The sequence below is a fragment of the Microcaecilia unicolor genome, chromosome 2, assembly GCF_901765095.1.
Source record: "Microcaecilia unicolor chromosome 2, aMicUni1.1, whole genome shotgun sequence".
NCBI lineage: Eukaryota > Metazoa > Chordata > Amphibia > Gymnophiona > Siphonopidae > Microcaecilia > Microcaecilia unicolor.
In genome coordinates, this window is record NC_044032.1 from 29319728 (window position 1) to 29335111 (window position 15384).

The 15384-nt window shown below is 41.3% G+C and overlaps 1 protein-coding gene across 1 annotated transcript in view; it reads right to left on the reverse strand.

The window, feature by feature from the left end:
* Positions 1–2666: 2666 nt before the first annotated feature.
* Positions 2667–15384, reverse strand: part of UBE2R2 (ubiquitin conjugating enzyme E2 R2) — a 155097-nt gene continuing 142379 nt past the window's right edge. The window contains exon 5 of the mRNA XM_030192873.1: positions 2667–3763. Within this exon, the coding sequence (XP_030048733.1) occupies positions 3544–3763 (220 nt within the window). The 3' untranslated portion in view covers positions 2667–3543. The remainder of the gene's footprint in view (positions 3764–15384) is intronic.

Below are 15384 nucleotides of genomic sequence, written 5' to 3' on the forward strand. Positions count from 1 at the left end.
ATGACAGCCTGCTAATCACGTGGAGAAAGCATATAGCTTGCACAGGCCCAATGAGCTCTTATTTATGGACTAGTGAGGGAGTGGGAGTGATCTTAGATGGGATACAGAATCCATATGTGAAGCATTTGGTGGAATTGTGGGGGGAAGTGCGGAGAAAATGGGGGCAGTTTAGTAGGGTATCAACATTGGCATCTTTGAGATGGGAGCCTACATGCTAGTTTTTTGAGGTGGGAGCAAGCGGGCATTGTGAATTTTTGGGATGTGCTACGGGGGGGGGGGGGGGGGGGGGGGATGGAAAGTTTGGAAAATCTGTGTCTTTTGTTGAGGAAAGTGCCCATACCTATATCAGTGATGTATAAATTTTTTAGGGGGTATGATCCCAGATCATTTAGTTTTCAGGGGGCTTGGGAGGAAGATTTAAATTGCCGCTTTTCCGATCAGGAGTGGGAAATTATTTGTGGAGAAGTTCAGAAAGCTTCAATCTGTGTTTTGGTACTAGAAAATGCATATAAAGTTTTATCCAGGTGGTATTACACACCTGAGAGATTGAAGCGGATGTATCCCAGTACATCAGATTTATGCTAGAGGTGTAATTCACAAAGGGGTTCATTTCTACACATATGGTGGACATGCGCCAGAGTGGTGCCTTTTTGGCATGCAGTTATGAAAGCGTTAGTAAAGTTGATTGGAGTGTCTTTGGTGTGTAGTCCTTTGGGGTGGCTCTTGGGCTTATATAATGACAGGGACTCTTGGAAAGGGTGACTGGAAATGTAAATTGGGGCTATTAATACAAATGAAGCGACTAACAGCATACCGTAGGGAGGGGGCACTGAGATATATGGGTGGATGGGCTCGCTTACAACAGCGATTGACATGTATTTAGGAATGTGGTGTATTGTAGGACGGGGGGGGGGGGGGGGGGGAAGGAGAGAGGGATGTGACTCAAAGAACCAAGGGGTATTCTTAAGTTGACTTGGGATTGGACACAGTTAAAGGGGTGGGGAAGGGGATGTTGCTACATTAGGGGTGCACGGTTTAGTTGGGAATTGGATACTGTTTATGGGACTATTTTGATGTTAACTACTACTACTACTACTGGGGATGTCAGGTCCTGATGTAGTAGTTCAGTATTTATGAGCCCCTGCGTGGGCAAACATGAGCAGGTTGTGCTCTTTGCGAAATTGCCTGTTGCAGATTTATTATCATAAAAAAATTAAAAAAAAATTAAAGTGAAAAAATAAAAGTAAAAAATGTTAATAAACATAACAGCAAATTCATACAGAGAATCCCAGAGCAGGGACCCTTAACGCTGACTGCTTAGTGTGCACATTTGAGTGGGGAAAAACTAATCCAGCCATTATATCCATAAGCTGGGGAAGGGGGAAGACAATAACTCCTATACATTAGCTAGCTTCAGTTGTCTGCTCCAGCCAGGATGAGCTTAGTATTTGACACCCTCCAACATTCCTGTTAAGGCCAATCATCCAAATTTTGCTACTAGGGTACAAAATACAGGCTCCTAGAAACAGTACCTTAAGGTTTCCTTGTGACATTAGCTAAAGAACCCAAGTTTGAAAGCTCTTTTCTAGCCACATGGCAACTAGGGACTCAAGTTAGGGCCTAACATCCTTAGGATGTATTAGACCAGAGGTAGGCAATTCCAGTCCTCGAGAGCCGCAGGCAGGTCAGGTTTTCAGGATATCCACAATTTGCATACCAAGGAGGCAGTGCTTGCAAATCTCTCTCCTGCATATTCATTGTGGATATCCTGAAAACCTGACCTGCGGCTCTCGAGGACCGGAGTTGCCTACTCCTGTACTAGACCCTTGAAGTCCAAGTACCATAAGTTTAAGCCACAGCTCACAGAGTGAAATGCAGCTTTACACCTCTCCCTCCCTGACCCACCACCAACCCCACTGTTCTACATATGAATGTGCTACCAGCTAGCTACATCTCACCCTTCATTGAGCCAAATGAAAGCTCACACAAGGCAATCTTGACCACATTTTACTTGGAGGAATTTGCCAAATCACATATGTTTTCAGTAAGTATATGAGAGGGTCTGCAAGATTTTTGCCTCTCCCTCTCAACATCTCTAAAGGATGTATTCTCCTACATGGCAACTTCCTGCGGCAGAATAAAAGCAGAGAGCCATTAGTGCCTTATCTATGGAATATTCACAAATTCAACCTTCTATATTCAAGTCTAGGCTCTTAATTAACAGAAATATGTTTTACAAGGAACAGAAAAACCTAACAGAGTTGCATGGGGACAGAAATTTCACCAGTCCCTGCCTGTCCCCCACTGGAATCTCCTCCATCCCCTGTACTAAAATTACTCAACTTATCAGTAGCCCATATTGATAACTTCCCCTCTTAGTGCTTATGGGGATTTCAATGGTATCAATCATATCCATTATTTTTATTTTTTTTTTTAGTGTTATAATTGCTAAGCTAGCTTAGAAACATAAGGCTAAGTAGGCTGGCCAGGCACTACACTTCCGTGGGAACGACGCAGGACTTATGTTCATCCCTGCGGGATCCCCATTAACCCAAGTACCCATGCAGCTCTCTCTAATTTATGTTGCAGGAGCACTGTACCAACCGAACAGCTTTTTTTTTTTTTTTTTTTTTTTAACAACTCAAATAGCAACCAAAGGGCTCAGCTGGAGAAAATAAGTAAGTATCAAATGTTTATTTCAGGGCTCAAATTGACAATCATTACAAACATTAAATAAAAGAAAGCATTACTTCTCTGGGCCTTGACTGTAGCTGAAATATGTAGATATAGATATATATCCATTTGCACAGACATATATGTATATGTTTAAAGAAGGAATACTGTACCTTCTAGTAACACATTCCATTATGCTTAGCACAGTAGCTTACCATTCTCCACCCCACTTCTTAAGGGAGAAACAAAACAAAACAAAAAAAAAAAACACCCCTAAAACATTCACCATCACTAGTTTAAAAAATGAGAACACTTATAGTAAATGGATCACCTAAACCTTGGCAATTTTCTGCTTTTATTTTTTTTTTGCTACCGAACGTTGCACATAGGATCTAGACCCAGCATCCGTGTGGGCTCGGCTTCAAAATGCTTGTAGTACACATTCTATTGTGAGATGCAAGCATTCAGGCCCTCAATGACTAACACGCAAACCCCCCCCACCAAAGAACTCCACTTTTTGCTGTGCAATTTTTTTTTCGAAAGTGGAAAGGGAGAATTACTTAACAAACCCCCCCCCCCCCCAAAAAGAATCATAATACAGTGATGAAAAGGTTAAAGAATGCAAAGAATTCATTAACATTCTGCAGAGCATTCCCCCACCTCCTGGCATGCTCCCCATCAGCGGTCCATAAAAAAAGGAGCAAACAAATCTCACACAACAGGAGACAGCAGCAGTTTGTTCTGGTTTTATCCCCATATATATTTTTTTTGCTGGACTGTTGTTAGGTTACTGCTACTCCTTTTAGGCCTGAGTACGCAGGGTGCAGGAGAAGGGGAAAGGGTTGGAGGAAGGGCCCCTTTCTCAGCAGGTCACGACTCCTCATTCCCAGAATCATCATCATCATAACAGTCAGCATCTTCCTCCTCTTCATCTTCATCATCAATGTCGTCGTCATACAAGTCGTCATAAAGCAAGTCTGAACTGTTATCATTAGAAGGCACTTTAGTTTTGATGCAGTACTCAGCCAGGGTGGTGGGAACCTTCACACCATCCTTTTCTGCTTCAGCCTTAGTAGCCAAAACCTGTTTCCTATGAGGGAAGCCAAAAGACAACAGCCATTAAATACCAGTTTGTGATTTTCTGACACAGAATATTTGCCGTTCTATGTCCCTTTCTGCTTGGAGAGAAATGTCATTCATCCCCATGCTTGGCTATGCGAGGCCAAGGAACAGATAAGTGTTCATTCTGCTTGACAGATCAGGGGTGGGCAACTTTGGGTTCTTGAGGGCTGTACCCTGCATGCAAATACATCTCATGCATATTCGTTGCAGAAATCCTGAAAACCCAACTGGATTACAGACCTCAAGGACCGAGGTTGCCCACACCACAACAGATTGATAAAAGTTCTTCAGATTCAAAACAGTTATTTAAAATAGTTAATACTCTGTCACACTGGTGATCTAACATCTGACTTCTCTGAGCAATCATCATCATTCCAACTAGCAGGTTTTTTTCATTTTTTTTTTAAATAAAGCAATTACAATTATAACAATCCACTAACAGCTGTAGGGTTAGAGATACCGCAAATAGAATCTTCTTAGGGTATTCCCAGCGATTGTGGTAAAAAAAATTTTAATTACTGTTGCTGACCTTTCTTCTGTTTTAACAATATTGATAAAGTCATACTGCCCTTCAGATGTTTGTCCCTCCTATTTATTAAATCTTCTCCTACGTTTTTTTTTTGCTATAGCTAACCACACCAATGTCTAATTTGTTTAAGCTAGGATACTTTACTACTGAGATGGGAGAAATTTTGTTAATTTATAGCCTAAAAAAAAGACATCCTTCAGGGAATCCAAACTAATTGTCAAATTATAGACCAATAGTGGTATTCTGATCTTTTCAAAATTGGGAGAAAGACTGGTAGTTAAACAGTTAACAATATTTAGAATTACATGACATCCTTCATTAGTAACCAATCGGGTTTCCAAGGTGGTTATAGTACAGGAATGTTATTAGGAACATATAACACTGCATATGATTTTTGCCGAGGGCTCTTCTGTTTTGTTTTTTTTTAACTTGTCTTCAGGTTTTTATTAGGTACCACTACTACTTATTTCTATAGTGCTACTAGATGTACGCAGCGCTGTACATTGGACATGAAGAGAAAGTCCCTGCTCAACAGAGCTTACAATCTAATTAGGACAAACAGGACAAATAAGGGATAAGGGAATTACTAAGGTGGGGACGATAAAATAAGGGTACTGAACAAGTGAGGGTTAGGAGTTAAAAGCAGCATCAAAAAGGTGGGATTTTAGCCTAGATGCGAAGACAGCCAGAGATGGAGCATGACGTATCTGCTCAGGAAGTCCATTCCAGACATATGGTGCAGCAAGATAAAAGAAACGGCGTCTGTAGTTTGCCGTGGAGAAGGGTACAGATAAGAGACTTACCCAGCAAACAGAATTCACAGGGAGGAGTGTAGGGAGAGGTAAGTGGAGAGGTACTGAGGAGCTGCAGAATGAATGCACTTGTAAGCCAATAAGAGGAGTCTGAACTGTATGCAGAAACGGATAGGGAGCCAATGAAGTGACTTGAGGAAAGGACTAATATGAGCACAGTGACGATGGCGGAATGTAAGTCGTGTAGCAGAATTTTGAACAGATTGGCTTAGTGAGAGACCTGTGAGAAGCAAGTTGCAATTGTCTAAGAGAGAAGAAATAAAAGTGTGGATAAGGGTTTGATAGTGTGCTCAGAAAAGAAAGGACACATTTTGATGCTATTACAGAGAAACAAACAGGTTTTAGCAGTCTGTTGAAAATGTGCAGAGGAGGGGGGAGAGGAGTCAAACATGACCTCAAGTTTACGAGCTAATGAGACAGGGTGGGCAAGAGTGTTATCCACAGAGATAAAGAATGGGAGAAGAGAAGAGGTTGGTTTAGAAGGGAAGATAAGAAGCTCAGTCTTGGTCACATTTAGTTTCAGATGGCGCTGAGACATCCAGGCAGCAATGTCAGACAGGCAGGCTGATAATTTGGCCTGGATTCCTGCTGAAAATTTCTGGTGTGGAGAGGTAGATCTGGGAGTCATCAGCGTAAAAGGCGATACTGAAAACCAAGGGATAATATCAGAGTACCAAGGGAAGAAGTATAGATGGAGAAAAGAAGAGGTCCCAGGACAGATCCCCGAGGTACACCAACTGATAGTGGGATAGAAGTGGAGGATGCACCAGAGTAAACACTAAAAGTGAAATGGGAGAGATAAGAAAACCAGGGAAGAACAGAGCCCTGAAATCTAAGTGAGGACAGTGTATCAAGGTGTATGTGGTGATCAACAGTGTCAAAGGCAGCAGATAGATCGAGAAGGATGAGGATAGAATAGAGACCTTTGGATCTAGCCAGGAACAGGTTATTGGAGACTTTAGCAAGCGCTGTTTCAGTTGAAGAGTGCGAAAGCCAGATTGAAGTAGATCAAGAATAGCTTGAGATGAAAGAAAGTCAAGACAACGGCAGTGAACAGCATGTTCAAGTATCTTGCATAGGAAATGGAGGAGGGAGATGGGGCGATAGTTGGAAGGACAGGTAGGGTCCAATGAAGGTTTTTTTTGAGGAGTGGTGTGACAACGGCATGTTTGCAGTGGAAAGTGAAAGATTGAGGAAATGACTGATAAAAGTGATGACAGTAGGAGAGATACTGCTAAGTAGATGGGTGGGAATAGGATCAGAAGAACAGGTAGGTAGTTTCAAGGAGGAAACAAAATGTGTCTACAAATGGTTAATAGTTGGATGAAAGCAAATTGCTTCAATCTTGTCAAAATATTGTTCTTGTCAAGCAACAATTCTATGATTGTACCACCATCAATTAAATTTGATATCACCCTTATTCTTACAGAATGTTAATATTTGGTGTTTGTTGATTCGTTATCTTTAAAAGCTCAGGTAAAGAGTGTAATCAAGAAAGCTTTCCACCATAAACCACTCAGGAGATTCATCTTGCAATACTATGATGAAGAAGCCCATCAGTGGAACACTTTACCTTTTGATTTACGGATTATCCCAGTGTTATCACAGTTCAGGAAACAACTGAAGGCTATTTGCACAAGCTTTTGCTACATGTGTATTTTTTGACTTGCAGTTTCAATGAGTCAAGAATGTTATCAGTATTTGTCATGTTTAGGCAAGATAACAGCTCTTCAATATTTGGTTTGTCTAATTTGGATTATTTTCTCGTGTATGTTTTGCTTTTGTACCCTACCTAGAATGGTTGTATAGCATGGGTAATAAGTACTTAAAATAAAATAATGGGATTTGATATACCGCCTTTCTGTGGTTACAATCAAAAGCATTTTACATATTATATACCAGTACTTATTTTGTACCTGGGGCAATGGAGGGTTAAGTGACTTGCCCAGGAGTCACAAAGAGCTAAAGTGAGAAACTAGTTCATAAGCTGGTATTTCCATTTTATTGAGGCAATGCTCTGCAGGCTTGGTTCATTTTTGTTCTGAGCATGAGACTTTGGAAGGGAAAGCTAGTAAGCATAATCTATTGCTTGTTATGAAAAGCTTCTCTTTGCTATCTGTCAAAATCCTAGTTGTATCAGATAACATACAAAATGTATGCCATACTAGACAGACAATACTGCTACTGTCCCACACACCAAAGCACCTCAAAGCTGTTGTGGTATAAAGTAGCACAAAATAACTGTTCAAAGTTTATAGGGTTAAATCAAACATGACCCAAGGACAGAGAATTAATTGCTTTATGAGGAGGGTAGAAAGAAAAGGGGCCTACAGTCAGTACCTATCTTGCATAAACACAAATGAATTTTTTTTTAAATTTAATCTACCAACTGGAATCAAGAAAGCTAACTCGCTCATGCAAAGGCTTACGAGAAGAGGCTCTTGAGCTGTTGCTTAAATGTTGGAATATCTGGCCTGTTCTCGAATAAGCTTCCAAGGGGGAACTGAGAATCCTTTCAGAAACAGAGAAGACAAGTTTCAGCAAACAGATTTTTGAGTCATTCTGTGTCAAGTGGACCAGGGGTCCCCACCTCACCATCTCAGATTTTGATGAAATTTGGTACATAGTTTATGATAAAAAACTAAGCTGTGCAAAATTTTAGTTCAAAAGGCTAAAAATTGGAGGTTCTAGGGGACCTCAAGTAAAGGGTTGCAAAATGTCACCTGAGCAAAAATGACATTTTGGGCCAACTTCCAGAAGCTGTAAAACTGGAAGTTTTAGTAGTACAAGGGGGATATTTGGAGAACCTGCACTACTTTTAGGGCTTAATGAACTGGCAAAACCCCATGTTCCTAGTCCTCTTACTTTTTGAATGGTTTAGGCTCAAACTTTGCCAAAAAAATGGCAAAAATCAATTTACAGCGATGTTGAGGCTGCTGTAGTTTCTAAACTAGTTGGCCTTTCAGGTTGATTTTTGGTAGGTGTACTACATGCATGGCTGTAATGAGGCATTCCAATTTGCAGCACTTTCCTTCAAGTGGTTGAAAAATTATAAGCGTTAAAATTTGGTATAAAAAGCATTTTTGCCCATTTTGGGCTATATTTGATGCCCTTGATCTCCAGTGGGACAGCTTCAATATTCTTTCTTTTAGCACCATTAGAAAGAGCAGATTTCCTTCTATCAGAATATGTAGTTTTCAATTTGGAGTCTCTCCATATAAGGATTGCAAAAAAATTGTTTTTTGGCCAGTATTGTTGAATGATAGATGAAACGGATATAGGGCCCATCAATGTTTCTAATTGCTGTATAAGTCACTCAGTTGCTTTAAGCATGCGTTGATCCATGGTGGCTACGCCACTACCCATTCAATAGGAAGTGGCAACCTCATCGCCAAGAGGTCACGCCCGATAGCCATGCAAGTCCAGCCACTTGGCACAGGTTCCCAAACCTGAAGGTGGGCATATTACTTGAGGTTCCCAAGCCTCATTTGGTTGTCTTTGCCTAGTTTCTCAAGCCTAATGGGGGTGTCTTAATGGTTCCCAAGTAAAACCTCAGTGCTGAAGTGACAAGAATTTTTCACTGATAAGTTTCACTGCTGTTTCTGGAAATGTATACTGTCGTTCAAGTGCTGTAGTTGCTGGTACTGGAAGAACTGCTAGAATATGCTGTTCAGAAATCCAACAAGAATCTCTTCTGCTAGGCCAATGAAATGTTCGTGCAGGCCCGCATGGATGCATAAAGTTGACCAAGTCATCATGTTCTTCAAATGATGTGTCACAGACATTGCCAATCCACCATCTGTTGTCATAAACACAGGCAACATACTGCCCAGGCTGAAGTTGAGACACATTTATGCCAGGTACACTCACTGGGTCATCTGACTGACAAAGTTTGACAACAAATGAGGAGGAATCATTTGACACTCTACTGACTGAAATTTGGTTCAAGTCAATGGGAATAAACTGGTGATTTTCACAAGTTCCAGCAACTGTGGAAGCTTTACTGAATCTTTCCTCTTGTGCAGATCTTGAAGATTCAATTTCATCCTTGGAAACAAAAATGAACTTGATTTTATTTATTTTTTGATCACAAAATTCAAACAAGCCTTGTGCTGTGAGAATTTGGCTATTTTTAGGTCGTTGCAAACTAGCCTGAGCAGCTAGTCGCTTTGTTGTACCACCTATGGCATCACATGGTGACTTGCCATGGCTTGTGCCAAAGAAATTCCACTGTGCACTTATTCCAAATTCTGTTTGATGATAGCACAAGTTGGCAAAGTTTTTGAAGTTCTTGTATTGTGCAGCTGAGCCATCACTAAAGTATGTTACATATTTTATTTCTCCAATTTTGCTTGTTAAGAACGCGATTAATTTTTCCAAGAATGCATGTACAGCAACTGCATCATGCCGCAAGCTGTCACTTATTATGCAAACACTTATGCACTGAATTTCACTTGAAGCATCACGGAAGTACACAACAAATGGATGCAGTGTAGCTTGACTGTTTTCCCAGTGGAAACCTTGAACAGCATCTTGGACAATAAAGGAGTAGGTTTCAGCAAAGTCCAAGAGAACAACAATTTCACAAGGATTTAGGTTTTCTTTAACAGTTTTTAAGTATTGTGTCCGATGTTTGGAAATGTAATGGTGAACTGACAGGTTTGAAACTTTCAATGCAAGCTCAGATACAAAATCATCAACATACATCTGTTTGGTCTCCAGTGTGGTGCGATCTGTATGAACCCACTGCTTAAACTCGATTGTTTCACCTGGGTCAGCATCACTGAACACTTCTGTCAGGTAATTTTCAAGCACATCTTTACCTGGACATATTTCACACCTGTGAAGCATGCATTCTTTGCATTCCAAATTGCACACAGTTTTAGCCATCAGTGCTTTGTAATCTTCGTTCAGCAGATGGCTTCCAGCAAGCATAAGCTTCACATTTTGATGAATGACACAAACACACACTGAATGCATACAAGATGAGCCAACAGTGACACACCATTTTGGCCTTAGCTCACGAAATTTGGAAAAACCCACTTCTGGCCCATTTCGAGTACGATATGCAACATACATTTCTTTTAGATTGCTAAGCAGCAAGCGCTTTTGGCATTTGAATTTTTTCAGTGCCAGTTCTGACAGAGACAAAATCTTTTTTCCCTGGGTACAGTCTACTGAATTCATCAACTTCAAAAAAAGCCAAGAATTTTTTTTTCTGTTTCTTCTGGTAAAACTTTACCTTTCTTTTTGTCTGGTTTTGCCAGAATTCCACAAACTGATTTCAGATTTCTTGCTTTTTTAACCATTCTAGTTGAAACCATGAATTCTGAGGCAGTTCTTTCAATAGACCAGCTGTTTGGTGCTAAAGTTAGTATTTGCAGTTTTTCTGCATGATTTGCTGAAACTTGGACTTTGTTTTTCAACTCGTTTAGCAGGTCATCATAATCAGAACATTTGTCACATTTCTGACTGGTAGAAGGTTGAGTTTCAAACTCATTTAGGTCTAAGCCACCAGCAACTGCAAGATGATGACAAAGTATTTTGCACTCGCCTGATTTTGCGCTTGGTGTAGCCTCGTACATCACGCTTGCTGACTTTTTTGAACTTTAATGGAGAAATACCAAGAGATGTCAAACTTGTGTTCATCATCTGCTGTTGTTGATGATGATAAAGAATCAGCAGCTCTGTTACTGACGTCTTTTCGACAAGATGGACATAGTTTCTGACCTGGCACAAAATATTTTGCTTGTTAAGGCCTTTAGCTGGGCTGCTAGTGTGTCATCCAGCACTCTTAAGCCCCTTTTTGCATTATGACCACCTTTGGAAAATGGGTTACATCAGGTTCTTTGCAAAAATTCAAACTTTTTCAACAGTAAGGATTCATGATGAAGGCAAATAGTTGATCCAGCATCGAAAAGTTGACCAGAACGCTCTTGTAACAACTTCTGTTGATCAGGCAGAAGCTCTTCAATTAATTTCAAACCTTTATTTTTATTGTATGTCAGTAAATGACACTGATGTACTTGAACAGCCAACTGAGCAAAGTGGAAATTCATCTGATCTTTCTGGATCCATTGATGACCATTAGCATCAGTTCAACACACACATTTATTCTTGCAATCAGGTTTTCAATGGGTAAAATTTTACTTCAGTCTAAAGTGATTAATATCTTCATTTGTGGCATTTAATTCAATATAAAAGAGCCTGTCAGTGCAGATGCGAGTTTCTTCAACAAGAAGTATGTATACAATGGTTTCCACCCTGTTTTTTAGTTTACTTGAACACAGTTTTATAACAATGTTTAAAGAAAACTTCTTTAGCCAGTTAGACTTGGCCAATTATGATTGGTGAACCCTGTTGCAAGGCAGAATTGTTTGTTTCATTGCCCAATTGTATGTTTCTGGTACCTCCTGGCTCCTGAGTGTCTGTTGCTAGGCTTACTTTGATGCCTACAGTTCACTAAGAGGTCAAACTGTAGCAAGGGTGAAGAAACACCAGCAACAGACACTCAGACGCCTTGCAACAGGGTCCACCAATCATAATTGGCTAAGTCGGTCATCCTAACTGACTGCAGTTTTCTTTAAACCTGTTATGAAACCTGGCCTCATCCTTCCACATCCTAAAAAACATTCCTGTTTTTTAGTTTTCTTGAATACAGTTTTATAACATAATGTGTTCTTTATTTAAAAAAATTGGTGCTTTTTGAAAGAAGAATCACTTTTACTACACTTGTATCAAGGGTGTAGTGAAGAAATCACAGGCTGCTGCCCGCAAACATTTGAGGGCATTTTTGCAATCCTTATATGAAGAGACTCCAAAATGAAAACTACATATTCTGATAGAAGGAAATCTGCTCTTTCTAATGGTGCTAAAAGAAAGAATATTGAAGCTGTCCCACTGGAGATCAAGGGCATCAAAGATAGCCCAAAATGGGCAAAAATGCTTTTTATACCAACTTTGAACGCTTATAATTTTTCAACCACTTGAAGGAAAGTGCTGCAAATTGGAATGCCTCATTACAGCCGTGCATTTAGTACACCTACCAAAAATCAACCTGAAAGGCCAACTAGTTTAGAAACTACAGCAGCCTCAACATCGCTGTAAATTGATTTTTGCCATTTCTTTTGGCAAAGTTTGAGCCTAAACCATTCAAAAGGTAAGAGGACTAGGAACATGGGGTTTTGCCAGTTCATTAAGCCCTAAAAGTAGTGCAGGTTCTCCAAATATCCCCCTTGTACTACTAAAACTTCCAGTTTTACAGCTTCTGGAAGTTGGCCCAAAATGTCATTTTTGCTCAGGCGACATTTTGCAACCCTTTACTTGAGGTCCCCTAGAACCTCCAATTTTTAGTCTTTTGAACTAAAATTTTGCACAGCTTAGTTTTTTATCATAAAGAAACTATGTACCAAATTTCATCAAAATCTGAGATGGTGAGGTGGGGATGACCTTTAAAATTGGTCCACTTGACACAGAATGACTCTTTTGCTAAAGACAATCTAAAGTAGCTGGGTACCCTCAGAATTTAAAGCTATACAGGGGCCATAAGGTTAAATAATGTGGGGCATGAACTTGAATTACCATGCGAATCAGTAGTAAGATTTTAAACAATGCATGAATGAATGGACAGTCAGTGCAAAGCCTGTAGCTGCAGAGTGATATGTTGGTACCTCAGTATGCTGACCAACAATCAGTGGTGTTTTGTATTAGCTGTAATGCTGTCATTTGAGCCTAACAGAACTATAACATAGCCCAGCTTGGCCAAGGCCTAATACTGTATCAAAGGTATTTACAGTTTGAACATGGGTTTGATCCTACTAAATCTTAAGTAGGTGACTGTAGAACTGCCTTTATGTATGATTACATGGAGAGGGAAACCAGGTGACTGATAACCATGTTTGAAAAACTGTAGACAAAGTGAGTCTCGCACTTAAGTTTGCTTATTATTTTGGCCAAAATAATGGCTACTAATGAAAGATCTTTCCACATTAGGTATTTAAGACAAGTTTATTCTATAAATGTATTGGAGTGAGTTAGGCTACAATCGTGCTGTTTCATAGAATGGAGTCTTCATGGCGGGGGGGGGGGGGGGGGGGGGGGGGGGGTTCTGGCATAACCCTATCATGCTACTTCACTCTGGGGGAAATTGCTTACAATAGAGTACAGATCATATAATCACCATTACAAAATACTTTTGTAATGGTGATTATATAACCCTATCATGAACAGATGAAGAAATACAAGTTTCCATTAGTGTGTATATGGCAGGCTGCTATTCTACCACTAAGGTGGTGCTTAGATCACATAGGTCGAGTAAGTATGGAAGTCAAGTACAGATCTGACGCCAAACACCACAGCATGAACCTTGTCCAAATGAAGCAAACAGGACATTCTCTACTTCTCGAGAAACTGCAGATACAATGCTAAGAAGTGTTCAGATTTCATTTTAGTACTACTAATTTTTTTTTTTGTGAACGTTTTTACTGAAATTTTTCAAAATATAACAATGGTCCCACCATACAACATATTGCACACAAGTAGAATACAAAAGCATCCCTAAACACAGCAACTATAGTAACATTAACAACATAATATACAGACAACAGACCCCCCTTCCCCAAACTTCCCCTCATGTTCAAGTTCCTTTAAGATGATCAATGAATTGGTCCCATTTAGCCAACTCTTTAGGGCTCTTATTTAGCGACAGATCTTGGCTGTCTGCTGGATATGCGCAAAGAAGGAGAGGGAGGAGTCAAAGAGGACTCCGAGGTTGCGGGCAGATGAGACGGGGAGGATGAGGGTGTTATTGACTGAAATAGAGAGTGGAGGGAGAGGAAAAGTGGGTTTGGGTGGAAAGACAATGAGTTCGGTCTTGGCCATGTTCAGTTTCAGGTGGCGGTTGGACATCCAGGCAGCAATGTCAGATAAACAGGCCGATACTTTGGCCTGGGTTTCCGCAGTGATGTCAGGTGTGGAGAGATTATGCTGACGACACCCAGCTTTAAGATGATATTGGAAACCATGAGATGAGATCAGCGAGCCCAGGGAAGAGGTGTAGATTGAGAAAAGAAGGGGTCCAAGGACAGATCCCTGAGGAACACCAACAGAGAGCGGGATGGGGGTAGAGGAAGATCCATGAGAATGTACTCTGAAGGTACAGTGGGAGAGATAAGAGGAGAACCAGGAGAGGACAGAGCCCTGGAATCCAAATGAGGACAGTGCGGCAAGGAGTAGATTATGATTGACAGTGTCAAAAGCGGCGGATAGGTCGAGGAGGATGAGGATGGAGTAGTGAGCTTTGGATTTTGCAAGGAACAGGTCATTACAGACTTTAGTGAGTGCCGTTTCTGTCGAGTGTAGAGGGCGAAAACCGGATTGAAGCGGATCGAGGATGGTATGAGAGGAGAGAAAATCAAAGCAGCGGCTGTGAATGGCGCGTTCAAGTATCTTGGAGAGGAAGGGTAGGAGGGAGATGGGGCAGTAGTTGGAAGGACAGGTAGGGTCTAGTGATGGTTTTTTGAGGAGTGGTGTGACTACAGCATGCTTGAAGGTGTCAGGGACAGTTGCAGTGGAGAGAGGTTGAGGATATGACAGATGGGGGGGTGGGGGGCGTGACAGTAGGAGAGATGGTGTTTAGTAAGTTGGTGGGGATGGGATCAGAGGAACAGGTGGTGCATTTCGAGGAGGAAAGAAGGTGAGCGGTTTCCTCCTCGGTGATATCAGGAAAAGAGGAGAAGGAGGCCTTGGTTGGTTGGTTGGTTGGTTGAGGGAGTGGGTTAAAGGGTGAAGAGGGAGGTGGCTTGGTAGTGAATTCGAGGTTGATCTTCTGCACCTTGTCGCGGAAGAAGTCAGCCAGTGATTGAGGAGCGAGTGGGGGGGGGGGGGGGAGCGGAGGGCACTTTGAGGAGGGAGTTAAGGGTGGAGCGAGTGAGGGGGATGGGAGCGGAGGGCACTTTGAGGAGGGAGTTAAGGGTGGCGAAGAGACGACGAGGGTTGGAGCAGAGAGGATTAGTCAATTGGGTGTAATACTCCTGTTTGGCAAGGAATTGGGAGGACTGGAAGGAGGATAGCATGAATTTGTAATGAATGACGTCGCTATGGGTGCGAGATTTCCTCCAGAGGCATTCAGCAGATCGGGCGCAGGAGCGAAGTTATTGGATGCAAGGTGTCAGCCAGGGCTGGGGATTAGTACGCCTTGTGGGACGGGGGATGGATGGTGCAAGGGTGTCCAGAGCAGAGGAGAGAGTG